We start from the raw sequence: 26,009 nt of genomic DNA on the forward strand, positions 1-26,009 counted from the left end.
ATTCGAACAATATCCTCTTTAATTCATTACCAAAATCTATTGCATAATTTGTTAATATATTTGATGATACTTCGTCCCCATTGTAACATCGAAACCAATTTTACAGCACCGGAAATATTCATCGTACAACTCGAATATCGAACATTTTGTCATTTATACAGGTTTCGTTAATGCCTATTATAATATTTCACAATCCGCGAGATCGAATCACTTTAATATTCCAAATAATATCAATTTATCGTCGAATCAAAATTATTTTATTACCGTAATCCCGTACTATCTGTATATTACAATGTACCTACATTCATCGATTATTATAATCTCTTTAAAAACGAGTGAAACTCTCGCGAGGATAACGTGTCAGTGGACGGTGATATTATTTATGCTTTCTTTAAGAAGTACGCGAAATCTTTTGTACAACAGGAAAAGAACGGAGTCGTTCATAAAATCGCAAGTGTCTCCGTAAGTAGAAAAGGCACGAAAGAGACAGGCACGTGGAACGCAGGACGCATGCGTGTCGTGTTGCTCCTGCAGGACTTCGCACGGCGGAGTCAGTCTCCATCTGGACACCGGCTCGTGTGTACATTTCTCGGCTGTGCGTGTGAGTGACTGTTACGAAGGGTACCGTGGAGAACGCAGACCGCTATGGGGGTAACTACGTATCAGCTGATCCTGTGGAGCTCGGTGATTGTCGTCGCTGCGTCCCATCGAACAGAAGGTGAGTGAATCGATCGTGAAGACACAACGAGTTATTAACGATAGACAGGGAAAAAGTTGGAAAAATGATTCTTGTCGTGCCGTCGATTACGGATTTCTTAACAGTGACAGGTCGGGTTTGATACGTCGAGTACGATGCGCTTGACATTCTCGAGTTGCGGTAGATTCAACGTTACATAATTCCGCGTTGATGCGACGTATTTCTAGTCGAATCTGTTGTTTAGAAGAATCGCGAGAGAACACGCGTTTGTTGGTTGAAAAACTTCTTTTGTGATAAGGATATTGCGACTCATTTTCTTGGTGAGAGTCGATGGGATTGGTAGGTGTTGTGAGTTATTCAATTTAGAGGTGACTGGACAATCTAATTCGTGTAATCGACGACCCGTTTCGTTTCTGAGAATATTATAATAGGAAAAACACCATGTGGCCAACTGACAACAATAGTCTTTGTATTCAATGACAGAATCTGAACAATTTTTCTGTTCTATTTTACTTAACGTGTCAATCGTTAAGTGATTTAATAAATTAAGTAGATTAAGCTTTATTAAGAAGACTTTATTGGTTCGAATTGCGAGCTCTACGTTCTCCTACATAAATACCGCGTGAGAATGGCACTTGAAGGAGAAAATTATTTAATACATATTGGGAAATAGGGAAGCTACCTCTGAATCTTTCACGTGACCATTTGAAACTTCAAGTTACGGTAAACTTTGACGTCGCAAACTTTTTGCGAAGAACTTTCCACGGGTGTAACGTTGCACCGTTCTAAATAACGGCGAATGTAGTTGAAACTATGAACTGCCCGTATATCTTGAGAAATCAGTTGGAATGTTTAAAAAAAAGTGCGCAATTCGACGAAAAATATTGCAAACAGAAAAATCAGGTGTTAGTCGTATCAATGATCGATATCATCTTTAATACATATTTATATCTTTAAACTTCAGTAAACCTACGATCATCGTTCTTTGTGTAATATTAATAATAGCATCATCTTTCCACGAAGATGGGGAAATTTATTCAATTAATTAGACTGCAGCGTTTAACAATAACTGTACGGTGTCGCGATCTTTGGTAGGGTAGTTTCAGAGGGAGTAAAGGGGGAGAATTCTGTAACGCTGTAAGAGTATGGAACGGATAAAGGGGAAAACACTCACGAGAAAGTCAGTCTACAACTTTGTCCTACAATGAAAGTAGGGCTTTCTGCGCCGTTGAACGACAAGGACCTCTTAAAATTCCTTCGAATGACGAATAGAATAATACTATAGAGGTCGCAAGCCTGAAGACACTTGTATCGTTAATATTAAAAAGACCTGATCGTTTATAATGCTCAGATCGCAAGGAATTTTGATATACGACTAATTGATAATTAAGTTTCATCGAATTTGTGATGTCTAATACTAGTTTAGGCTTGTATTATAATTTATATTAAATGTACGTTGATTCTTGTACATATAGTACATTTAATGTAAATTAGGAGGTGCAAGAGGAGAGATAGTTACTATAAAACTATATCTGCACCATGCGGAAGAACAGGACGTGAAAAATGTGATAAGCCTCGTATAAAATGTTATTTATGTATATGTACGCTTTGATTTATGAAACGACATACAAGCATAGGATTATCGTTGACGTATCTCAGGATTTGATTGTTTAAAAACCGAGAATGTACAGAACGTGCGAATGCGTACAGGACATTCGACTGCGCTTTAAAAAATTACCTAACCCGTCAGTCATGTCAATTGAAACAAGAACCTTTCAATTGGATATTAAAAGTGTTCATTTTCCGACGCATTTTGCAAGTATAACAATTCGTATCGAAACGACGAGCAATTATACGCGTGGTCGTACTTTTGAAAGTGTCATTGTTCGGCATCAGATATTATTATGTAGGTCGCGTTCGTTTCGTCCCTGACGTAACGTTCGGATGTTGGAGAAGACGAAACGATTTCAAAGGAGCGTGAGAAAAATGAGAGGACGAACTGCAATTTCTATTGGCACTGATGGAGCCGTACATTCAAATTCATCGGTCCGAATTCCCCGGGAGACCAAACTTTTAAATTGAAAGCACCACGAAAATTCTGTTCTAATCCTGTTTAAACATAACGCGAGCAAGAGATTTGCATAGATTAATGCCCCTGTTTGAAACCGCCTCGAAACTTTCGATGAAATATCGTCATCGACCGCGGGAAGAACTGCGTTAATTTGCTCATTATTGAAATCATTTGGGTAAATTATCGCTATTCTTCAACGTCCTGGTGAAACGCCAGTATTGGCGAGTGTGTGGACCGGCGCGAGCTTCGACAATAAGTCAAGGACCACGGAATTCGTATGTAACGGTGGACTGTTTGAAGTCCAGAGAGGTTTGCAGATAGGAAGGTGGGATATCAACCCTCCCCCTTGGCGCTTAGGTACTGGCCTTTACTTCTAGTACTATTCTACGAGCTTCTATCATCGAACTCTACGCGGTTCTTTATGCCTCGCTTAGATTAGTCGCATTACTCAAATTCGAGTAACTTTACGCGAGGTTTGCGTTCCCGCAGGTCGAATTATTTGTCTTAATTTCGGGTCGAATAGAATAATGGGTGCGCATTAGTAAAGTATAATAGATTCAAGTCGTTATCATTTTCTTCTTCGTACAGAAAAGCAGTTCGGGAAGGGGATATTTCCGAGTATATTTCAGGACTTTCTCAATGTTTAAACACGATATTTTTTTAAGCCAAGGTGTGCACGTATCTAATTAAGTTAATGAAATTTGTTTATTTGTCAATTTGCGTTCGTACCGAATCATTTGGCGAACTTTCCCGACAAATTGTGTACGCAGTCGCGTGTTCCGCGAAAATACGGACGATATCGTTCCGCGATGTTGCAGTTCAGCTCGGAACAATCTACGCTTGGGAAATAAAGATATAAACTTTGCTGAGAGTACAGTAACGATACACGGCAAAGATAATTTCACCGTCGAGCGCACCGGCTGATTAATTAATATTCCGCTTTTATCAATGACCGAATGGAACTGAAAGGGAAGAAAGCATGACTAAGTGGACGTCACGAGCATAAAGCGACCGAAGGATGTAATTAAAATTGGACGCATAGAAACGTAACGCGTTGAATTCTTTTCTGCGGGAAAAATTAGTTCCTCCGCGATCAATCTGCCCGCTACTTAAATAGTTTAGCCAGTTGACTCATTTTAACTAAACGCTAAACACTGTGCTCGCAAACGTAAATTCTGTTCTTGATTTTCATCTTAGTTCCATTTTCAGAAGCACCTTCTAAAGTGTCTCCCGCAAGAGTGATCCAACGCTTCCATTCACTTAAAAAACGGGGCTCACGATATTCACACCGACTGGGCGATAGAAATGAAATCGATCACCGCGATCGTTCATTTTGCACAGCATTGAATTCGTTCGCCTTCACTCGATGTCCCGCAAACACTTCGCTCCTGCGCAAGGAGCCAAGGTTTCGCAACCCAGTTCCTAAACAGGGATACGAAAGACGTAAAAGCGCGAAAACAATAAAACGTGCAACGGTGTGGTACGCGAGGAGGCCAGTCAGCGGCAGTTTGAAACTTCATGTCACGGGCAGGTCCGGTAATTATTCGCGAGCACGCGAATGAGAGAAATTCCTTTCTCTTTCATCGTGAGCTGTAGGTGTATACAAACGGCCTAGGTACGCGGTGTTATACAACGTAGGGCAATTTCCATTTTACCACGCGCTCCTGTTATGCAAATAGAGACGCGTGCCGTAGTGGACGGAGGGCTGTTGCGCGATGTTCGCCAGCCCGCTCCTGAGGAACGCGTGAAATTCGGCCTTAGACGGTTCAAGAACGGTTCGACCGAGTCCGCTTTCGAAAACCGCGACGCAGAATGCGTATTACGGAGCGATTCGCAGAGCTGGCACCAGTCGTGTGGGTCTCTTTTTAAATTGCAGCTGTACAAAAATGTTAGATGAAAGAGGGGCTGGAAAAAAATGTTAGAGGAGAAAGATAAATGGACTACAAAAAGGACCGCATTTCCAACCCCATATTTTTCCCCGTGTGCAACCAGTCACGTGCGTTTTCAGTTGCACTATTATTCTTTTTTTTTTTTTTTTTAATGGAAATATATATCTTTTACATACATCAATGCTTCTCATAATTTCGTACAGAATAGCGTTAGAATAGAATGATTAAAAACGATCGATTCGACAGATATTTTGTTCAAAAATAATGATAGAGAATATACGCTTTGCGTTCAGAAATGAATTTGACGCTGAAGCATCAAATGTCTTCTATTTCAGTTCTAACGCCGCGATAGATTGAAATCATTTCTTGTCTGCATTCGCAAAAGTTGCACGCGTAATATGCAAATATTCGCGCGATATTGTAGAAGGTACTCTTGGCAGAAATTAATATTTCGGAACTTAATGGAGAACGAGTAAGACGCTGAGAAAATGTTGTTATCAACTAGTAGCTGCCGAGTTAATTTCCTGATTGGTTGCCATTTCAGTTTCAAGAGTTCAAACAAGTAAATGGCAAAGTTTAGTTTATCAGTAGCTGCTTCTCCAGACTGCTGATATAACATTCGTGAAAGTATTATTAACGAAAATTAGAAGGTTATCGATCGCATCAGCCACGAATAGAGCGTGAACGGTTCTGAAATTTATGCTAGTTGAACATCGGAAACAAAGTCCTTGGTAGCCGAGTAAATAAAACCGTCGATAAACACAGAAGGAAAACGGAAACGGAAACGGTTGGCCTGTCTCGTTGAAATCATATGTTTGGACGGTCGGTTATAAAAATTGCTCGGTGAAATTTAATTAGCGCGACTGGCGATCCGGTGTGTATCGAAACGAGAAGGAATTCAATTAACTTTGCAAATGTCTACACGCGCGCGTTATGATTCATGGGGCCCGCAAATATTTGCGCGCGGTATTCTATTACTTTTCTGGGATGCTGCGGCTGCACTTTTGCTGGTACTTCGGTTAATTGTTTGCGCGGGGTTAATACGCCGTTGTACAGGCGAGTAGGTCAGGATACAAAGTCCAGCTAAATCGACGTTCAAGGAAATGGTTGAACATCGATTCGACCGTTCGTATAAACGTATGCTCGCATATGTATATCTGAATAAACATTGCGCCGCAGTTACGCGAAAGCTTTCGACGCGTTAGGATTGCGCGGAATGCCGAGTTATCCCAATTGAAAAACAATTTACCGTAACTGTTTCGGGGCTTTGAAGCCGTGTTAGCTGCAGGACTTGACGCTTTGATAAAAATTTCAGTTTCATCGATTCGCTGATCCGTTTAAATGCGACGAATGCGGCCAACCTACGAGCGTCTGTTTCGAAGCCGCTTATAGGTATAAAGTACAGATCACGCGGAATTGCTTAGAGTTTGATTTGTTCCTGTTCCGACAAGTGATACCGCGTGGGATTTTCATTCGATTGGGCTTGCGTTCGTTTTGTAATAAAAAGTGAGAACAATTCCATTAGAAGAGCTCTGATTCTATGATAAGACAATTAAAAACCAGGACGTTGCCTTCGAATGGAATAGCGTGCAACTTTATCTTTCCATTTCACGGGATAACCGTATAAACGACCGAAACTTCGCGCGGTCAATAAAGTCCTGTGAAAAACGTTAACGAACGTACTACGTGCCAGGATACAGTTCATTTGTCGACGCCGACGATTTTCCAAATCGGTGCAATTATCACGTTGACGACGGTGCTGTCCGGTTGTGTCCGGCGGAAGATAAATATTTCTATTTTCGTAAAGTCAGAATTTCCGTTTCTACATTCCATCGTCGTCGAAATCAACAGGCGATGAGGAAATTAATTCGACGAAACGATGCAATTGGACGCGTGCAGACGCTATTGCAAGGAAATGCCAAAAATACTTGTGCGATTCTCTTGCGTTCGATTTTATAGTGAAATTATGTTACGTTAAAAATAAGCGAATGTCCACACGTATTTTTCTGGCGTGCACGTCTATGATGCATTCAACGATAGATATTATTATCAGCGTACACACTCGAGGGGTAAGCCAAGTGCAATCGAACGATCGTTAAAGTTAAATTGGCTCGCTAATTAATTTCTACGCGGATGCCCGTGGCCGCTCGTCCCTCGATTCTCGCGCCTCGACCAGCCTTTTCTTTTGCGTTGTTTTTAACATCAGCAGTTAATCGCCGTTTTATAACGGTAATGAAGTGTTTATTGCACGTCATGGGGTATTGATCTTGGCGCGAGTTGATTTAAAAGGATGTCGCGTGGCCAACCCGAGACTGTACGACGCCATTGTTCGAATCCTTTTATTGTTTGCAGACTTTAAAGTCCGTGGAACACTTAGAAACTTTAATGATAAACGTAGGAAAATAAACGCGCGTAGAGCAGCTCTAAATTTCGAACTTTAAATCCTATCCTCTTCGAATTTATCGTAATGGAGTTTCAATTCCTTCCAACTCCCGATGTAGGATCATAATGGAAGGCCTGTCGACAATTATACTTATCGCACTTTAAATGGCAGAATACACAGGAGATCAAATGATATACCGTTCGTACGACAATGTTTCAACGCTTAGGTTGCTATTGACATTCTGCATTCCGAGCGTTTCTATGAATGAACTGAAACGTAGCTGTGGATTAGCTGAAAAAGAAGGAATTTCAATGGCCAGATTAAAACGATCGAGATACAGAAGCGGGCAAGTGCGCCAGAGAATCTATCCAGCTTCACAGTCAGCCGCCGCAAAGTGTAAAACGTCAGCTGCAAGCGTTGTTTTGTGCGCGCCGGAATACCGACGCGGCCGCAATCACCCGCTTGATAGCGAGCTATAGAGCCGAAGCTTCGCTACACCCGCGGTAACCGGGATTTTTATACTATTTCAGATCAATCGAACATATTTGCCGAAATATAAAGGGAGCTCGGAAACCGATCGGCATCGAAGTAAGAAATACGAGACGAGAACGGCGTTATTTAACGATAAGCGAATCAGAATATTCGCATCGTTATTCGATTCGACTGTCCAATTTCGGCGTAGTTAATTGGGATAAATTCATGTAAATCTGCGAAGTGTACCGCGACACGACGAAGGTTATGATATTAAAATACACTCAGCATTTGGGAACGTTACCCGCCGAGTTGCCCACAGATCGTCATAAACAGCACAGAAATTGAATTATTGCGCGTTTCATGATTTTCAGTAATTACACTCGCGATAATCCTACTCCGATTCGAATTTCGTCGACGAACGGATCGACGATATCGCCGGTAAATATGCGCTCATTTTTATTTCTTTACAGATAGTTCTCATAGTTGAGTGGAAAGCCGTGAGAAATTTATAGAAAGGAAATGGGAATCGTGATGTTCTAATTAATTGTTACTGCACTCTGTTAACTCATCCATTTAAGGTTTGCCCTGGCATAACGGAAAGACAAGACAGATCATCCCTTTCTAGCAATTGAGGGGTCACGCGTAATAACTCACACACGCCAGGACGTGGACACGAAGAGCTGAAAGGACTGGCATCGAGTAGCACTGGAACCGGATGCTCTTTGGTTAGTTTCTCGCTTTCTCCATCTATAGTGGCAGCCTATTGTTCCCTGGACGAAAGGCAACACGCAAACACTACAAATCCTGGGTGTGCTCCGCCGGTGAAAGAATGTCTTAAACTTCTGCAATCAGCGAGAACAATCGACTGAAAATAACGTCTTTGCTTGGAAATAAAGAGGTCATCGTGTGGGGGAAAATAAAGGGTTGGAGGATGATTTTAGACAGTAGATAATAAAAATATGTGAGAAACGTATTTCTGAAAACTAGCATACACCACGCATGCATGCGTCGAAATAATGGTTGATTAGCAGTCATCAAACCTAGTCGCGTGTTTTTAACTCATATTCAACGTTCAAACTCAATGACCTAATTTACGTTTTACAATTACATCTGGACTCTCAGCTATCTGGACGATCTAATGTGTTTAACTCGAGTCTAATGCAGTATCCCGGCTAACTAAATCTGGCACAGATTCAGCACCTTAACAGGAGTTTAACACCTAACCCCGACATGCCTCAGATATAATGCGCATCCCATACCTATCCTTACCTGGCTGTCATAGACTTAACACCTCAACTAGTGAAGAGTATTCCAACACCTGAAACTGAAACTCCTCATGGTTGTGCGTCAGTGAGAGTGTTAGGCTCTAATACTCTTACTCGCGACATGGTATCAAAATATCAGTTCATCGTCATGACACATTTCATTCATGAGATATTTTATGCCAGAAAAAGGCAGCAGAGTCTCTTTCTTCTAAATCACTGCAAGAGATTTCTTCTTTATTGGTTCCTATTCGAACGAACCATCGCCTTGAAGATTAGGTGTCTTCGTGAGCATTTAATATTTAACTCGTACCAAAGCACTGAAACCTGCAAAAGCGCGTGTCTCGTACGATTCCTTACCGCGTATATGCACGCAGCAGGTTGGCGGACAGACTGGTGCCTGATAATTCCGCACATAACCGGCACGAGGAAACGATGGCGAGGCAGCAGTGGCGGAAGGAAACGTCACGTTCTTTCGGTAAGGTAAGAAGGCGCGAACGAAATTTAAATTGCGCAACCAGTTTCTTCTGGCCGTAGAAAAACGCGAGCCGTAAAAGCAACGAGTCCTTCGGTTCGAGTTCTCGAGGGTTCTTCGTCGCCGTTTCGCGTTCCCCGCCTCGCCACCGCGTTCGTTATAGTCGCAGTCGTAGCCGTCGCCGTCATCGCCATCGCCATCGTCGTTGTTAGAGCAGCAAGGAACGGCACAAGACCGTTGTAACGTGACGTGTGTGACTGCTGTTTCACGATGAGGAGTGTTCAAAGTTTCCCTCGTGACACGTGACGTAGCTATGCAACCGCAACGCGCGTATTCATTATGACTTGGGGGTGGTGGACGGGGGTGGCACGAGGGTTCGCTGGGCGCCCGCGTGGGAGGAAATTATGCCGCGTGTCTCCTTATGCCCCAATACCTCCGTGCATGGTGATGCATAGTTACGTGACGCGCTGAAGACGGATAGCTGTTACGGCGATAATTCACTGCGTTCTGTTAATTATCTGGGGCCGTGCAATCTTCCTCGAACAATTCGCACCTCAGCTGTCCGTAATTCATTCTTTGATACCGGTTACATCGTATCGAATCGACGTTTTCGGCCACCAGTGCCCAAATTCCATCGGTCCTGCTATCAATTCTTGAGCTTGGAGATCGACAAACGCGTGGCTCTGGGTTAGAAAATATCGTATCGCTACTTAGTATCGATGTTAATCAAAACGAAGGAAGTAATGTTTGCGAATACAGCATTTCGTAACTTTTAACTCTTCGCTGCGCTAGGAAACCGCGTTAGGAAACAACGTATTCTCTGTTTACCACGCTGGATATCCACGGCTAACTATCGCTTCCCGAGTTGTTCGCAATGCCTTTTGGAATTTACCAGTTCCTCGCGTTGTTGTATCTCATAACGTACACGGCCCTGCTCGGTCTACTATACACGCAACATCCACCTCCGCCAATGTATATTCAATTTTGTCACGGTTTGCTGCAGCGTGTTATAGATTACAATACATCCATATGAAACCGTGGCAAATAACACGAGTGTATTAAACCTTGGCAACGATATAGGATCGCTGTTTAAACGACGTTTCTCATTATCAAGGTACAGATTGTTTCATCCTAACCGGATCCACAATAATCAACTCGCACCCTTCCAGCGCCTTTCCCTCCTTTTTTTAGCGCGCACTTTTCATTAACCGAATCTACAAATCTATCTCCCCCACGGCTGGTGCGGCCAGCCGTCTGCTTTTTCCCCGATCCTCCTCTATTTTTCCGCCCGATTGTTTTTTTCCTCTTGAATCGTTTTCTCTTCATCTTCGCCGCCGCCACGCCGGTCCCTTCCCCCCCGGCCGCGCTGAACGTTAATCACCCGGCAAGAAGATCGATCAGCGATTAATGAGAAACGTCGACGGGTCGGAGGTGGAAATTTACACGATTCCCTCTGCCACGGCGGTGAAAAAGCGGAGGACTCCTTTTTCTTGAATTGATCGATCCCGAATCCTTGCCACCTTTCGAATCTATTGCAAGGCAGCTGCTAATGGGGCGTTAGAAATCGGCGTATAGAGAGGATTAGCGCGAGATCCATCCGGGTCCTGTAATTCAACGAGTCGCCGATCGATTCGCTTAATAAAGCGGCCGTGCCTGATCCAGTCGAAATAGGAAGGCGTCACTAGCGTACGCGTTGATTTCTGTCGTCGCCCGCACTACGGCGCGATAAAAAAAAGTACGCCAATCGTATATCGCTAATATGTTTAAATCCATTTCAAACTAATGGTCTACGCGAACGCGTACCGACGCGATGCCAGAGTTGTTAAACGTATTGTCACGGCAAACGCGTGATTAACCGTGCTTCGAAATTGTCCAATGAATTGTTGCTCGCGCTCGCGATCAAATGAGCCGGCTATATCAACTTTGCTCGAAAACATATGGCATCCACCGACATTATCGTGTATTAAAAGCTAGTAAACCGTTCGATCTATAGGAACTAGTTTAGTAGAAAATTTATCGCTATTAGAATGTAGTTTAACGTGAATAAACAATGTCATATTCGAACGAGCAATGGTGGATATTTATGCCGACGTAATGACTTGCTGTTCCATAAAACGAATCGGATAGCGCTTTCGTGTAATCTAGAGTTCCGAAACTAACCATAATTTCGTAACGAGTGTTGCTCTGGGACATCCGTTTATAATTAGAAACGTAATTTGCTGTTTTATCTGAACGATTCGTATCATCGTGCATTGTACATCTGGCGACGATTAAAAATTCATTGATTGGAGAAAGTGCGAGCAATCTTATGTACGTTTAAAATCAGTGGTGTATGACTAATCCTCATAAACGAGTTCAACGTGTTTCGATGCAGAACATCAGGTTTCTGTGATCCCACGGAATTTTCGACATCTTACCCTGGTCGTTTGTCCGACGAGAATAAAACGATTTAGATTTTCTCGATTAAAGATGAACTGTCTAGCAACGATCGAGGTGCGAGCAACTTGCCCAATGGTATCTTCGTTCTTCCGCCAGCAAGGATTCCGTAAACGACCCTCCCGCTAACGATCGATCCGGAATTCAGCCGGCTATCGCGATCCAGGTGACTTCGTCGCCCGATTCTCTTGTCTTGAATGGCTTCCTGAATGGAAGACAAAGGCCCTGCATTTCCTTAGATTCGCGTTGAATGACGCTCAAAGGCGTTCGGAGACAACCTGATTGGAAGCGTTTATTATACGCCCCGCTTAATCGACGCCGTCGCACTAATTCCGAAATAATTTATGATCCCTTGTTTGCATTATACGGCAATTTTGACATCAAGAACGATGGAAACCACGCGGTAATTTCTGGCGAACGTCGAGGTAAAATTTCCGTCGACGAGAGCTGCTTTATCTCGTCGAATCGACGCCCGCGTTGCATTCGAAGAAAAACCAGCGGCACCGTTCTATCTGTTTCAGCCTGCAGTAATTAGTATAAACTACAAAGAGAATAGATCCATTAACTTACCCCGTGAAACAATGCCGGACTTGGCAACCGCGTTACTCCTCTTTCTTTATCTCCACCCGTTCGCTCTTCCACTTTCCGCGAGCCACGAATATTTCAGCGATCCGGAGTTCGATGTATCCTTTATCCGGGTCAGACTCTAAGACAAGCGTATGCGCATTTCACGCTCGTTTCCGTTGCCGGGCACGAGCGTACGGTGGTCGTCTTTCTTCGAGAACGCGAAACGTATAAATCTATTACCGCACGACGTCCGTGTGGCTCGCGAAGAAGCATGATCACGGGCGGAACAAGGGGTTAAGAAGTGGACGGTGAAAGGGGGTGGCGCTAACAGGGAGGCAAGAAGAACCGATTCGGAAGGGGCCAAAACTGGAACGACAAACCGAGAGGGTGGGAGAGAGAGAAAGAGAGAGGGATGGTACACAATCGGGTCTCGGTTTTCCATGTTGGCTGTTGTTCAAATGGTCTATCCGACGATAAAAAGCGATGCACGTCTTTCCCTGGAAATCCTCTACTTCCGCGAGATTCAAACGCGCACAAGCCCGAACGTGTGGGCGGGGGTGAGCAAAGGGGGCAGAGTGAATAGAAAGCCCGACGACCCGCGCCCATCGTCGTAGTCTTCCGCTCTCTTGCTCCGCGTGGGTGCTCTCCTTCATCCGTTCGCCGAACCCGCTCGCGTCCTACTGTCTCCCTTTCTTTCCCGTCGAACAGAGCCTTCTTCCACGGCTCCATCCCGCGATCCGTCTCCTACCCCTTCCGCCTCGACCACCTTATCTTCGCGTCCGATGCGTCGAGAGGAAATGTGTTTGTATTTGGATTCCCGCCAGATAATCTGCTGCAATAAATTTCTCTGTGTGTACAACGCCGTGTGATTGGTTTTATCTATGTCGCCGCCTGTACACACGTAACCCTTTAACCCCTGATCACGGTGCCGATAGATACCCGACAGAGTGGGCACCGAATGCCGGCACGTGGCGGTTGCGCGGACCCTGGCAGAGGAGTACCGGACGAATGGCTGGCTACCTACCCGAGAAATCAACCCCTAATTCGTTTACCGCGTGAGAATCCACAGTGGACCGGATCTCTCCTTCCATCCGTGTCGCGTGTATGCCCGGAATCGTAAGCGCGTTCCTGCTCGCGTGCTCTCCGTTCTTACAATGGGGACCCCGGACCGATGCGCCCGGGATGCGTTGCTTCGGTTGGCTTTTTAATCGAGCGACGCGACTCTTCTTCGAGTTGATCCGATTTTCCTCGACGCACGTGACGGACCCTGTGCCGGCTCTCTCCCTAATTTATTCGCCGAGCAGACGGCACACGCGACCATAAAAACCGCCTATCGTCCTATTGTCTCGCGCGGCACGATTCCAGCGGAGGATTTCTCGCGAGAAACCGAATCGCGACCGGAAGGCCCTCGTATCCTTTATTTCGTTTAATAAACATGTAAATGCGCGATAGGGGCGGTAGAGGGCGATACCGTATTTCGCCGATAACAAATTACGACGGGCACTCGGGCATCCCCGTGGCTATCTTTTATTTCATAAGCTGCTCGACCCGAAATTACGCTAGTCTCCGGGCGGACTCGTCGTATACAAGCTAGCGTAGAATTTATTGCCGGCCGAGAACATGCCTTTGCGCGAAACTGCCCGTTCTTTTACCCCGAATGGAAGACTGGTGCGCACGTAGAATAGCATCCGCGGCTGACTGCCTCGGTTATTATACTACACGGGGGTATCGATCGAGTTTAACCGCGGGACAACCAGGACCGGGCGCAATGATCTCTCGCGGAGACGGGCATAGTTCGAGTTCCCTTGTTCCAGATGGGTTTCTGGCATGGTGAATCGCATTATTTACGAGATACACGAGATATAAACACGTAACACTGTTCACTCGGATTATTCGCATTCTCGCGGCGCGGTGCGGTCTAGGTTGCTTATCGTTGCTCGGCTCACCGTGCCCAGGACCACATTGAGGTAACGCCAAGGCGGATTTACCCGGGTGCACTGTGATCGTTAAGCCCTTTTCGGTGGAAGCTGCTTATGCAGCTCTCTAAGGGTACCGAGCTAATATTTCTTTAGACCCGTAACCCGTCCTTTTTGCCTCCCTCGCTGCTCATTTTTAACATCCCCGCGGTCTTTCAGGAGACTTAATGAGAGCTTACACGTGGGTAAATACGAGGCGCGGTGGATGATGTATTATGCAGGAGGTGCCGATGCCAGTGATGTTTGGAACGATAGCGGGATGATCGCGAAGGGTTAACGAAAGGTATCGAGAACAGTTGGGGACCAGAGAAATGTCCTGAATTGTTACACTAATATTATACGACGTAATATCGATCGCAGAGAAAACGAAAATACCTTCGCCAACTGCAACATCCATCTTGGTATCTCGAACACTGGGAACGCAATAAAATAAACGTAAATCGCCGAGAAGGACGAGACATTTCTTTTCCAAGTTTCATAGTTTTTTCTGGACCCACGTTAAGAAGATTCCATCACGGGCAAGTAGTTTCTCGTCTGGATGTCCTGGGAGCGACGCGTCCCCCCCCTGTGGACACCGTTACCGCGAGGCGAGCTAGGAAGCGCAGCGTTTGCAAAATGCAACGGCGTTACATACTTTCCACGGAAACGTATAGGCAACAACACTTACCGTGGATCTATCTATGAAACTCCAGCGTTTTAGGCAAAGTGTATTCAAAGTGGCCGGGTGAAGAACTTCCCCAATTCCTATCTTGTCCGTTGTATGTCGCGATCTGTAGACGCCGGCGGATGTTGGTATAGCCCGGAAACGTTCGTGCACGCTCGTCGAACGGGGTTACGCGATGGAGTCTAGGAAAATTGATGCCTTGGATCGACCCGATGTCAGCTTCCAGAGGAGAATGTCCTCGTGGATTCTGGCTCTCTCTCTCCCTCTTTCTCTCTGTCCTCCTCCTTTTCCGTCTACGCCGCAACGTCTCGTCTCGATGCTTTCATCCAACGATTTCTTTGAATTTTTTCCCTTCCCCCTTGACGCATTCTTACATCGTTGAATGCAGCGCTTTTGTCGCACCGACGGTAAACAGTGATTGCGCTGCATACAGAGTGGGTCGTATTACCCGGACCAATTTGATGATCTCTGTCTAGCGACTTTAACAATTCGCTTTTGCCGTAGACAACATCTGAGGATGATTTAAACCGATGAACCGGCTCGATGGCTGAACATTAATCCTGGTCGGGCCGTTATTAACAAAATCAATACTAATCGAGTTACGGAGGTGATTCCTCCCGATGGCTCGCCCTCCGCGCGCACGTAGAAAATGATGGTGTCGCGATGGCAGACGGTTCCAGTTTGTTGGCTACCATCCAGTCTGGGCTGCAGTCGAAATTACGTTCCCATCTTGGATCGTCCGAAAAACGTAAATGCACGCAACAGACACGGGCCACTAACTTCTCTGTTAAGTGGATTTCTAACCGGAAGAGAGTAACGTACCGATGTCTCCTGGCTAACTCTGCTCGCGTAGATTTCAGTCTTAGTAGGTCGTCGCCGAACAAATGCGTCACGTATATCGCGAAAAGCGTAGCGCAGACGTGCCAAAATTGTACGGCTATTTTATGTAAAGAGAGCGATTCAGATTTCGGGTGCCTCTTTTCTCTTCTGCGCGATGTCTTATCGAAAACGTGCATTCTTTTATTCGCGTTGGCTGTCGTTTTCGAACATTTAAATGACACTACCTTCTACACGTAGCGAGTTACAGCGTCTCCCAATAAACTTTTCGGTCCCGCGCTCTCGCTCCACCTACTGCCCAATTAAATATCGATTACGCTTGAAAGCAACCCTTAAAGCGCGCCGTATTTTTGCCCCTCGGGCTTGACTATTAGAAGTTAAGTGGACGGTGGTTATGTACGTAGGGTGGGCACTAATTTCCGCGATCACGGAAGAAAAACGTCCAAAGGTTACGGAACAAATGACCGGATGGAGTAGCTAATTCAAAAGCTCGGCTTGGCGGAGCAGTCGTTGGTCTCGTTATACACGGCCGGCCATAAAACACGCGTAGCCGGGATATACGGGCCGCCTTTGGCCGTGTTGCTTAAGCCCATCGGGGGAATGGTCGGGATCTCGGGACGCGAGCTCGTCCGGAAACTGTCTCTCGCGTCTTTACCTCTCTTTCTCTCTCTCTCCCTTTCCCCCATTATTATTTTATCGTTTGACAGCCAGCATCGACGTACACGTACGGCGTACGTGAGGGAGCAACCCTTTTACGTTCCACGTGCGCGTTCCCCGTGCTTTTACTCGATTTAACTTCCTTCCGTCGAGCGGCCCCTGTCCCGCGCTCCAGCCAGGGTGCTTGGACAACCGCCGCTTTCTGCGGCAATAATGGCCAAGGACAAATCATTTCGCTCCACCGCCATTATCGTCCACGCCGGAGCGTCGACATTGCCGATATCATCGTCTTCGACGGGGACTTCCGGTCGTCGGTAAAGAGGCTTTACCTCCTGATTGAACAAGCTCTAAATCGACCTGGTCCCTCGGTCGAACGAACTTGTGCAATGGTTCCAGGCAACTTCAATTTCGACCGTATTATACATATGGTATATCTATATATATAGATCTATATGTTCGCTTGTTGCCAGATTACTCGTTTCCAGGGCAGATATAAGTCAAGGGGAATTACGTGTACAGGTTGCTCGCGGAGCAATCGAGACAAATATAAGGAACGTTGAGATTAGAGGAAACGTATGGCAACGGGTACACAAGGCAGCCCGATAGCGAAATAAATTTTTCTGACTCGGTTAACAGGTATGGGTAATAAGATGCTTCCCGGTATCCACCTACGTTCCGTGGTTTTTTTTTTTTTGCCTCTCATCTATAACATCTTGTAACATAAATTTTATGCACACGTATCTCGTAGGTGCTGGTTTTGAGAAAGATTTAAAATTTCATTTTCCAACCTTTATCTCAAGCTATCGGTTTGGGCGATTATTTTTTTTTTTACACTTTCTGACATAATGCGCAAAGTATTTCGTGTACCTTAGACCGAAAACCGTGGCGAAGGTATTAAATCTCGGGTATAAAGAAACTGCAATTTCAGTGCAATTTCCTGCATTCTTTATGTGTACATTCGTAAAGCACGAAATTCTTCATCCGAAGTACAAAGTAGAATTTAAATTGCCACCTCCGTTTCATCCAAGTCCCGCGTTACCTTGTGATAGTTTTGCCGCAATTTTTGCGTTTGCGTTGCATCCAAATAGACTGTGATAGGTATCAAATTTAGTTTAGCAGTAAAAGTTTATTAAACGAAAAGACTTTTCTAAAGATTCAAACTCATCAAATATACTATTTTTCGACGAAACATTCCATTGTCAGGCTAAGACTTAATTATTCTTACAGACTTTACGCAGCTCTCCAAATTGTCTAGAGCTTACATGATTGGGAGTTGGAAAAGAAAAAATCTACAACAAGCTACTATTCTATAGTCTTCACTTAGGATACCATGATGGGTTGGTCCATCATTTTTTTGGCCAAAAAGGACGATCGAAGAAGACATCCTATCAACATTAACTAAATTGACAATCAACTATACTCCACCCATACAAGGATATACACAGAGAGGTTCTTACAAATCAATTGCATACCATAACTACAACCGTTAATAAAATCTGCATAACTGGTGCACCACCGAACCCAGGTGAGAATAAAAGGAGAACGTAATAGGAAACGCTGTACACGGAGCCATTCTCTGGTGGTGGACGTTTTAAATTCAAAATCGATCATAACGCTGGGAGCGGTGGTATCAATAGGATTTTCGAATGAAATTACATGCCCGAGTTGGGGGCTCCGTCGTTGCGAAAAAACTCGTTTGTTGGACGGAAGGTCGTGGCGCGCAGCATCTCGCTCCGGCGAGGTGTTAAAGGAACGTGTTTGCCGGGAACGGTGGTAAGGAAAAGGTGAAGAGGTAGACGGTGATGGGCAGGAGGCGGGATGGACGAGCAAAGGAGTACGCGCGCTCGATTAATCTCGCAATCTGGATGGAGTGGCTATGATAGACTCCCATGAATAACTCATGAGCAGCGGGTACCTGCTTCCCATAGGGACATTCGCATATAATTCAGCCACTTCATTTGTCCTCATTACTATGCCCGATCGTTACATAGAGCACGATTTACGGGGCTTCGCCTGGTCGCGCCTCCTGCCCTCGCCCGCTCTTCCGCTAGGCCATCCCTAGGTGTACACAAACCGTTTCCCACCCACACAGAACAAGGGCGAAGGGCGTCTTTGTGCGAGCTACTATCAGGAGCCAGGATGAGAGCGTGCATACCATGCAGCAGCTAATGGACTAACGATCATCGGCAAGGGTTGCGTAAGAATGGATTAGAATTTGCAATCGGATTAGCCGAGCAACGGTATCCTGGATTATGTCCTACGGCAGATGAAGATCAGCTTCAAGTTCTTGCCAAGATATTGTGTACGTGCACAAATTGGCAACTGCCTTAAGCTCGCTCTATTAGCACAAGTGTATGGTTGTGGCCGTCCGATACTCTATCCGCCGTCGTCATTTCTCATTGGACTGTCGTTGCCACGTTGTCTGTATTAGTGTGGCGGAATCGAAACTACCGATGTTCTAAACCGCGATCAAGCAACTAGGGTGGATTGTCCGGAATGCCGGGTCGAGCACAGTCAGCGCGAGTTAGGACGGTGCCAAAAATTTGTTCAACGCGTACGCGTTTCGGACAAAAGCAATATTTCACGGTGGTAACCGATGTATCTCCGATACCATCGTTCACGAATTTACGCGTAAGGCGAGGTTCAGATGCGCGAGTTGAAAAACATTTTTTGGATGACAGATGAAGAGGTTTCGGCGAGCGGCACGCGGCCCTGCGAGAACGTATCGGCCTCCAGGGTGGTATAAAGAAATTTCTGCGGAGCCATTCTGCACGGAGGAACGGCGCGAACCGATGGGTTCCCGATAAATGAATATCAAGCCGGGGAATACGCGTGGGATGTAATCCTGAAAATGAATTTCTCGGCCGGATAACGCCGCGAAGACATTGCTCGGGCTTGTCGCGGGAACGAACCCAGCTTCGTGTTCCCTTTCTACCGCGGACGGTGGAACAACTTCAGGAAATTACCACTTCGTAGCTACTTTCTCATTAAACGCAATGAGATTTTAAACTTTATAATTTCTTTACAGCAGTCTAAACTTTTTTACCTTGTTTGCGATCTCCCGTTGCTTCTCGATACACAGAGTGCTCCCGTAATAAATGGCGTAACCGAGGGATACATGATTTTCCGCGAGGAAGTAAATCGGAAAAGGCAGAGCAATATTTCACGAGAATCTCGCTTCGACGAATTAATGTAACGTAAGCGGATGCTGTTACTACCAGGGCAATCGTAGATGAATCTTAAACCGATAATTCTTGTTAATGAGAACATATGAAGTAAACTACAGTTTCTGATATTGGTAATCGATCATGTCACACGTGTTCTTCGTCGTCATCTAAATTTAATCACGACAATCCGGTTTGTCGAACCATCACACTGGGTTGCGGCTCTATTCACGGTTCATCAAACGATCGTATCCGATTCAATCGACTGTTCCATCGATTAATCGTTTCATCTGGTAGCGTGCACCGCGCACCAGAGATGCAGAAGGTATTACTTCAGTTTTTTGGAAAAATTGAAACGAAATCGTAACAGCGCGTTTCTCTCCTCCCCTTCTTCTTGTTTCCCCTTTTTTTTTCGGCTTTCTCGTATCGAGCTTTACTTTTTGCGTTATCGAAGGCATCACAGATCTATTTGCGGTGCCTGCAGCGAAACGCGCTACAGCCCCGCTCTCCAGAAACAAAATGGATTTCGCCTATAGTGGAAACGATAGGAATCAATATTGTTCTTCTGCTTTTAGGATGGTGATGTATCATATCCAAATATTTCCAGACGGTTTACTACGATGTTGATATTTAGCGTTTTTATAGCCGGGTCTGCCTCCGTGCGGCTTTACCCGAAGCTACTAGTGCCACTGGCTGCTGCTGGTGACATCGATGAATCGCAAACAATCGAACGAACGCTTCTAATACTCCACTCGCGGCACATTGACTTCTTTCGAAATAGAAATTGCCGCTCGTTACACGGGGAGAAACCGTATCTTAAATTAATGCCAACGAACGATAATCAATTACGATCCCCTTCCTCATGCACGCGAGCGGTCCGATTATGTGGAATTAAATTCATTCTCGTCGTTAAGTTTATGCACCAGCCACGATGCAGATGTGTACCACAATTCCGTCAATTAACGACCCGTGATGGTTCGTCCAAACGATGCTCTCGACGCAAGGCGTTCGATTCAAACGCGCGCGAAACGAACATAATTACACAAGGCACACGGAGCAGGATGTGTACGGAACAATCCACCGATTACAACTCCGTGTATAATATCGATATTACGATTTACCTTACGTCACAAGCACAATCAGTGCGGGGTCTAACAATCGACAAGCAGATACCCGGATCGAAGACGTTCACCTGACATGGTGCTCGATACGGATAGTCTCCGCAAATGCGATTGTAAACGTCGACGTTATCCCTCGAGTACGCGTACAATCGAAATCGCGTACACGTCGTGCGTGGAAGAATGATCGCGCGAATAAACGTTGGAAATGATCCGGGAGCTGTACTCGCTTGCGCTGATTTTCGGGTATTTATTATTGGAGTTTAAAGAGCGCCGACAATGCCACTAGGTATTACGGAAAATTCCTTCCGAGCATCGATGATCGATTACTTCGCGAACGTGCAAGCAGAGTGAAAGAAGTTGTAAAGGGATGCTGAAGAGGAGGAAGGGAAAAGGATGGTTGTGGCCTAGATGTTTAAAATAACTGCACTTTTTTTTTTGCTAGTTTGCATATCTAACCGAATGCTGATTAAATGTTCGGTTAAATTTCATCGATTCAATGACAGAGAGACGAGTGCATGAATATTATAAAGTAAATCATTTGCGTGAACCGTAGAATGGTTACAACTTTTTGTCATTTTAATTAAGTTGGATTTAAATACAATTTCGTCCTGCATGCGAACGGAATTGTATTATTACTTTTCATTCTGATATGGAAGACAATTTCGTTTCGCTTCTATTAGATTCCAATGGTGAACTGATATCGAAGAAACTTTTCGAAAGAAAAAACTTTCCTTTCTTCGACCGGGTTAAAGGGATTTTCTACTTGTTGCCGTTACATTTTTAATTAAGCTTCTAGCACGCTTATTAAACTACACAAGGAGATATACTTGATGTTAATTAGCTTTACCGTACATGAATTTTCTACGTGCAAATAGGCCCGTCGTAAATCGATGAAAAGTTAAACCGTTAAAACTTCCGTCGTACGTTTGTTCAGCTTTATTCGTCGCGTTTGATGGTTAATTCAATGATGTAAATCTCAGTTGAAATTAATCGACTGAATGGCTTCAACTCCGCGAGCGTCACAGACCGTAGTTATATAAATTTTCAGCAGAACACTTGGCACATGAAACATTTTTCATTGAAAAGGTATACTTGAATTTTTACGAATTATTTGTAGCAGGTTCGCGAAACACCAGCGGCGAAGTACTGAGAAGAGGTTTTCGCGAAAAACGTTTCTCGCTCAGTTTTCCAGTTTATTTGAACCTTTCCTTTTAAACCTCGTTAGTGCTGAATTCGTTCCGCAGCAATCTTCAATCGCTCGCGAACAATTACGCATTAATTCATTTCTTGCGTTCACATGGAAACTCATAATACAATTTCCAGTAGAGAAACGTTACTTCCCACTGCTGCCACATTCTTTTCTGGATTATTTACCTTCCAAACGGTTTTTCACAATTATTTGTAACTTTCCAAATTGAATGAAAATGCCTCGCTTTGGTTTAACTGGACTATTTGAATTACTATGGTTTAAAAGCAAATAAATTCTCTTAAAAGTATTCTTATCGTTACCCCTAGGAAAAAACGAATATCTAACAATATAACTTCATATAGAACTTCGCAACATAGTCGCGATCGACTTTAAATTATTTACTACTGTCACCTCGCGAGCGATTCTATTTTCCACTCTACCAGAAAACAATCGATCGCGGATACAGTTTAGCTTTATATTTCGTATAAATAAGCAATGAACGATACACATCCATTTCTCTAACAGCTCATTACTTTTAATATTTCTATTACTCATCACTCTATATTTAAACAAAAGTGAAATATACACTGCTATCAAAATATTTTAATTACCAATTATACGTATACCCCCAGGTTGAGAGCTAACGCAGCGAATAGGCGGTTGTTACAGCAGACCAACACCATTAACGATCACTCCACACCGCAACAACTTGCAACAGATGATCCTAGACGCTCATCTAGATTAGCAAACAAGGAGCCAGCATTGCACCCACTTATCTCTCTCTAAGTATACCATCTATTCGTCGTCGTTCCACCGTGACTCGCTCGATTTTCGCTCGGCGGCTAAATTAAACGCGCCTGGAAGAAAAGAAAGCGACCGTTCGTTTTTCCGCGGCCGGTTAAAGAACGAGCAGCGACCATTTTCTTTCCGTCACCTTTCACCCCCGCGTCGACCCTTTATCGCCCACTGGGTTACACTGATCCCGTTTTCTGGACTCCTGCCTCGCCAGGAAACAACACGAATGATCTCTCTCCCTCTCTCCCTCTTTGTCTCTTGAGAAAGCGTCACATCGAGACACCTGTGCCTTGATAAATTGGCACTTCTAACCGGTTGGTTTTGTAGCCTCGCAAAATTCCTTCGAAAGTTACGATTAGAGGTGTCGCTCGCGAAGATTTAGGGCTGATCTAGTTGGACGTTTGGAATTTAAGGAATTTCAACGTGTTCCGTTATACTTTCCTGCTGTTTGTTTCATTTTCGATGGCACACGCTACCGATATCGGAATATTTACACAATTTGAATCTTTCCAATTTGTTTTCGTTAAATTGATTTTGCGCTGAGCGCGGAAACGTTCATGCGTATGGAAATGAAAAAAAAAGCTTGATTAAAAACATCCTTCTCTATTTTTGTGGGAGCAGAAACGGTGAAGATGCTTTCGATAACGATTTTGCCTTTAGATTTAAACGACCTGACACAATTTATTTGTACCTGGCTACACTGTTTTAGCTTGTTCACTTGAATATTCCACGTGCTTGCTAATTTCCAGGCAGGTTTTCAGGCAGTGCAACTATTTCTGAACGACGAGATATCGTTGACTTGTACTACTGCGACAAGTAATTTCTACTTAATTCCATTACTTGATGGAATAATGCATCCCGACAAGACATGCAATTGATTATATTTAAATCGTTGATGCCAATTATCTGCTAGTTGTAGCGTGTAATTAGTCTAAAGTGACATTCTTATCTTTTGCTTTTCCCTTATAGAAGTTAAAAAAGGGTATCCATTATTTTTCGGTTAGGACATTTGCTGTACGCGTTGTCGATAAAAAAAAAGGTGTGAAATTCACGTTACTTGATCGGAGTGCGGGACAATATTTCCAAATCGTTACATCTCGTCAACGTACGTGTCTGCTGGCGCACACGTTGTCCACACTTTACACTTTGCTCACAATATATAAACCAATTTGGAAACTGTAAATGGACCATGTTGGGATGAAGTTGAGTTAGAGAGAAAGAGGGAGAGTAGAATGGAGGGAACGTTCTGACAAGGAAGGAAGATGGAGAAGAGACTTTTGAATTGTGACATGGACCAGTAAACGCGTAGTGATAAAAGCGATCATAAGTCATACTAAGACATTACAGCCAAAGCTAAATTCAATTTCTGCAAATCACTTATGGACAGCAATGATGCAGCCAAACAATTTCATACACACGTAGATGTATCAATTTTTTTATTATCGCAAAGTGCATCCTTTCTGCGAAACTATTCAAAAATTCCTTCAATCGCTAATTGGTGATGGCCTCGATGGAAGTTTCACGGTAGAGCTTTTGTCCCTGGACGAAAAGGGACATCGTTCCTTATGCTCACGTCGCGTCGTTACGTTGGCGCGGTCTCCGTGTACAACTGTACAAGTTCCAATGTTAAATGGGCGGGCAGGTGCAGGGGAGGATGGGCGACTCGTCCGAAAGAACAATTCTTTTTAGTTGAATCGGCTCGCAACGCCGCTCTCGAAGATTGTTACGCTCTGACGGCGATCGCGGCGAGGTAGAGGTTTAAGCCCGGCCGACTTAATCCGAAATGCAGCAAAGTTTCTTCGAGAGTTCTGGAGGGGCGGGCAATTGGCCGTGCCACGCGGATAGAATAGAGCTCAGAGGCAATTTCATGACAGCGTCTTGGGATGATTGGATCACCACGCCACTCTCGATAACCCCTTCTGCCCTGTGCGCGATCTCGTCTCCCTCCCTCTTTCTCTCTTTTTCATACGTTTCCATCCCTTTCCCCTCTCTGTCGTCCGTTCCTACTTCTTCTACCCTTTGCCTCCTTGCTTGCGGTGGCTTTATCAATGTAACCTCATTATGTCGTCGCGTACACAGAATCCAATTATCAAGATGCCGTTGCGGCCAGCCGGTTCTTTTTATTGAACCGTGCGTCGTTTCCGATTCATTGCCGTGGACCACGTATCCCGGCTGGATGGCTAAATGGGAGCATCGATATTCGAGGCACAGGCGAATACGTTTCTTCGCAATGCACCGCAACGCGCCCCTTCAACCGCGGTCATATTCAATTTAATCGGCTTGATTGTTTAATATCGGGTAACCAAATAAGGATTGCCAGGCTTCCCTCGCTTGAAAATGATAATAACCGTCGGTGTTATTTTAATGAACCTATTGCTTCGTACATCGGGAACCCGTTCGGACGCCATCGCGTGAAATTTTAAGGCGCGATTTTAGGGGACGCGGGATATCACGAAAATTAGAAACAACGATGATAAACGTAGATATGAATATTCAGAGTATTCATAAAACAGATGCTCGTAATAATTTCATCGAGATCGTCAATAATCAATTTTCTATAGCGCCGCGACTGATAATGAATCTATCGTCTGACAGTGGACGCCCGTTAAATATTCACGCGTTTATCACAGCGTAAGATTAATGACTTTTCATTTGCTACAATAGGTATATGCATTCGAGGCGTCATTGGGTTCATATTTCTAGCAGAAACGCTTTTTCGATGCTTGATTGCAGTACAAGAACTAATTTCAGATATACCGATCATGCTATGAATCGAGGGATTCATGCGCGATACAAAATTAATGGCATCGTTCGTATCCCCGTTTCACCGCGACAATGACGCAATTGCTAATTTACTGTTTTCGTGTTATTGGTGTTGAAAGAGCGGTTCTTGACAGTACGTGGCACCGAAAATAAGGATACAGTAATACTTTTGTTACCAATTTAAGTCTTAAATGAAGGATAAATAAAGATAGTACAATTTTTCGTATAATATAAGAATTGCCTGTTTCATCACACAAGCTACTATGTGCCACTACGGACGTGTAAATCCCACGAGTAAATGCGCGATGCATTTTATGTTCGGCGCGTATAGAATGACTGGAATGTCAAAAAGGCAAAGCAAAATGCGGTTGTGTACCGTAGTAATTTCCGAAATCGATATTCGACTCACGAATCGGTGTACAATGGGTACGTTTTCAAATATCCTTGCGGCTGAGATCGTATGAAAAATCGACGTGTCGGAGAGTAAACACGTCGACCAGTTTTCCGTTCGTCCAGTGAAATGCAGAGTTTCTCAAGATTGTGCGCGAAAATCCGCGGAATGCAAATAAAATAATCGGAAACTCGAGGT

General features: G+C 44.5%; 2 protein-coding genes and 1 long non-coding RNA gene across 3 annotated transcripts in view; 1 reads left to right on the top strand and 2 right to left on the bottom strand.

Moving 5' to 3' along the window:
* The window catches only part of LOC143424018 (uncharacterized), a 379,502-nt gene that overhangs the window by 314,553 nt on the left and 38,940 nt on the right, over positions 1 to 26,009 (bottom strand). The window lies entirely within an intron of this gene.
* The window catches only part of LOC143423999 (uncharacterized), a 414,599-nt gene that overhangs the window by 312,521 nt on the left and 76,069 nt on the right, over positions 1 to 26,009 (bottom strand). The gene's annotated exons all lie outside the window — the stretch shown is intronic.
* LOC143423976 (neurotrimin) overlaps positions 473 to 26,009 on the top strand; it is a 173,032-nt gene continuing 147,495 nt past the window's right edge. The window contains exon 1 of the mRNA XM_076895704.1: positions 473 to 718. Coding sequence (XP_076751819.1) covers positions 646 to 718 — 73 coding nt within the window. The 5' untranslated portion in view covers positions 473 to 645. The remainder of the gene's footprint in view (positions 719 to 26,009) is intronic.

The sequence above is a fragment of the Xylocopa sonorina genome, chromosome 1 (assembly GCF_050948175.1).
Source record: "Xylocopa sonorina isolate GNS202 chromosome 1, iyXylSono1_principal, whole genome shotgun sequence".
NCBI lineage: Eukaryota > Metazoa > Arthropoda > Insecta > Hymenoptera > Apidae > Xylocopa > Xylocopa sonorina.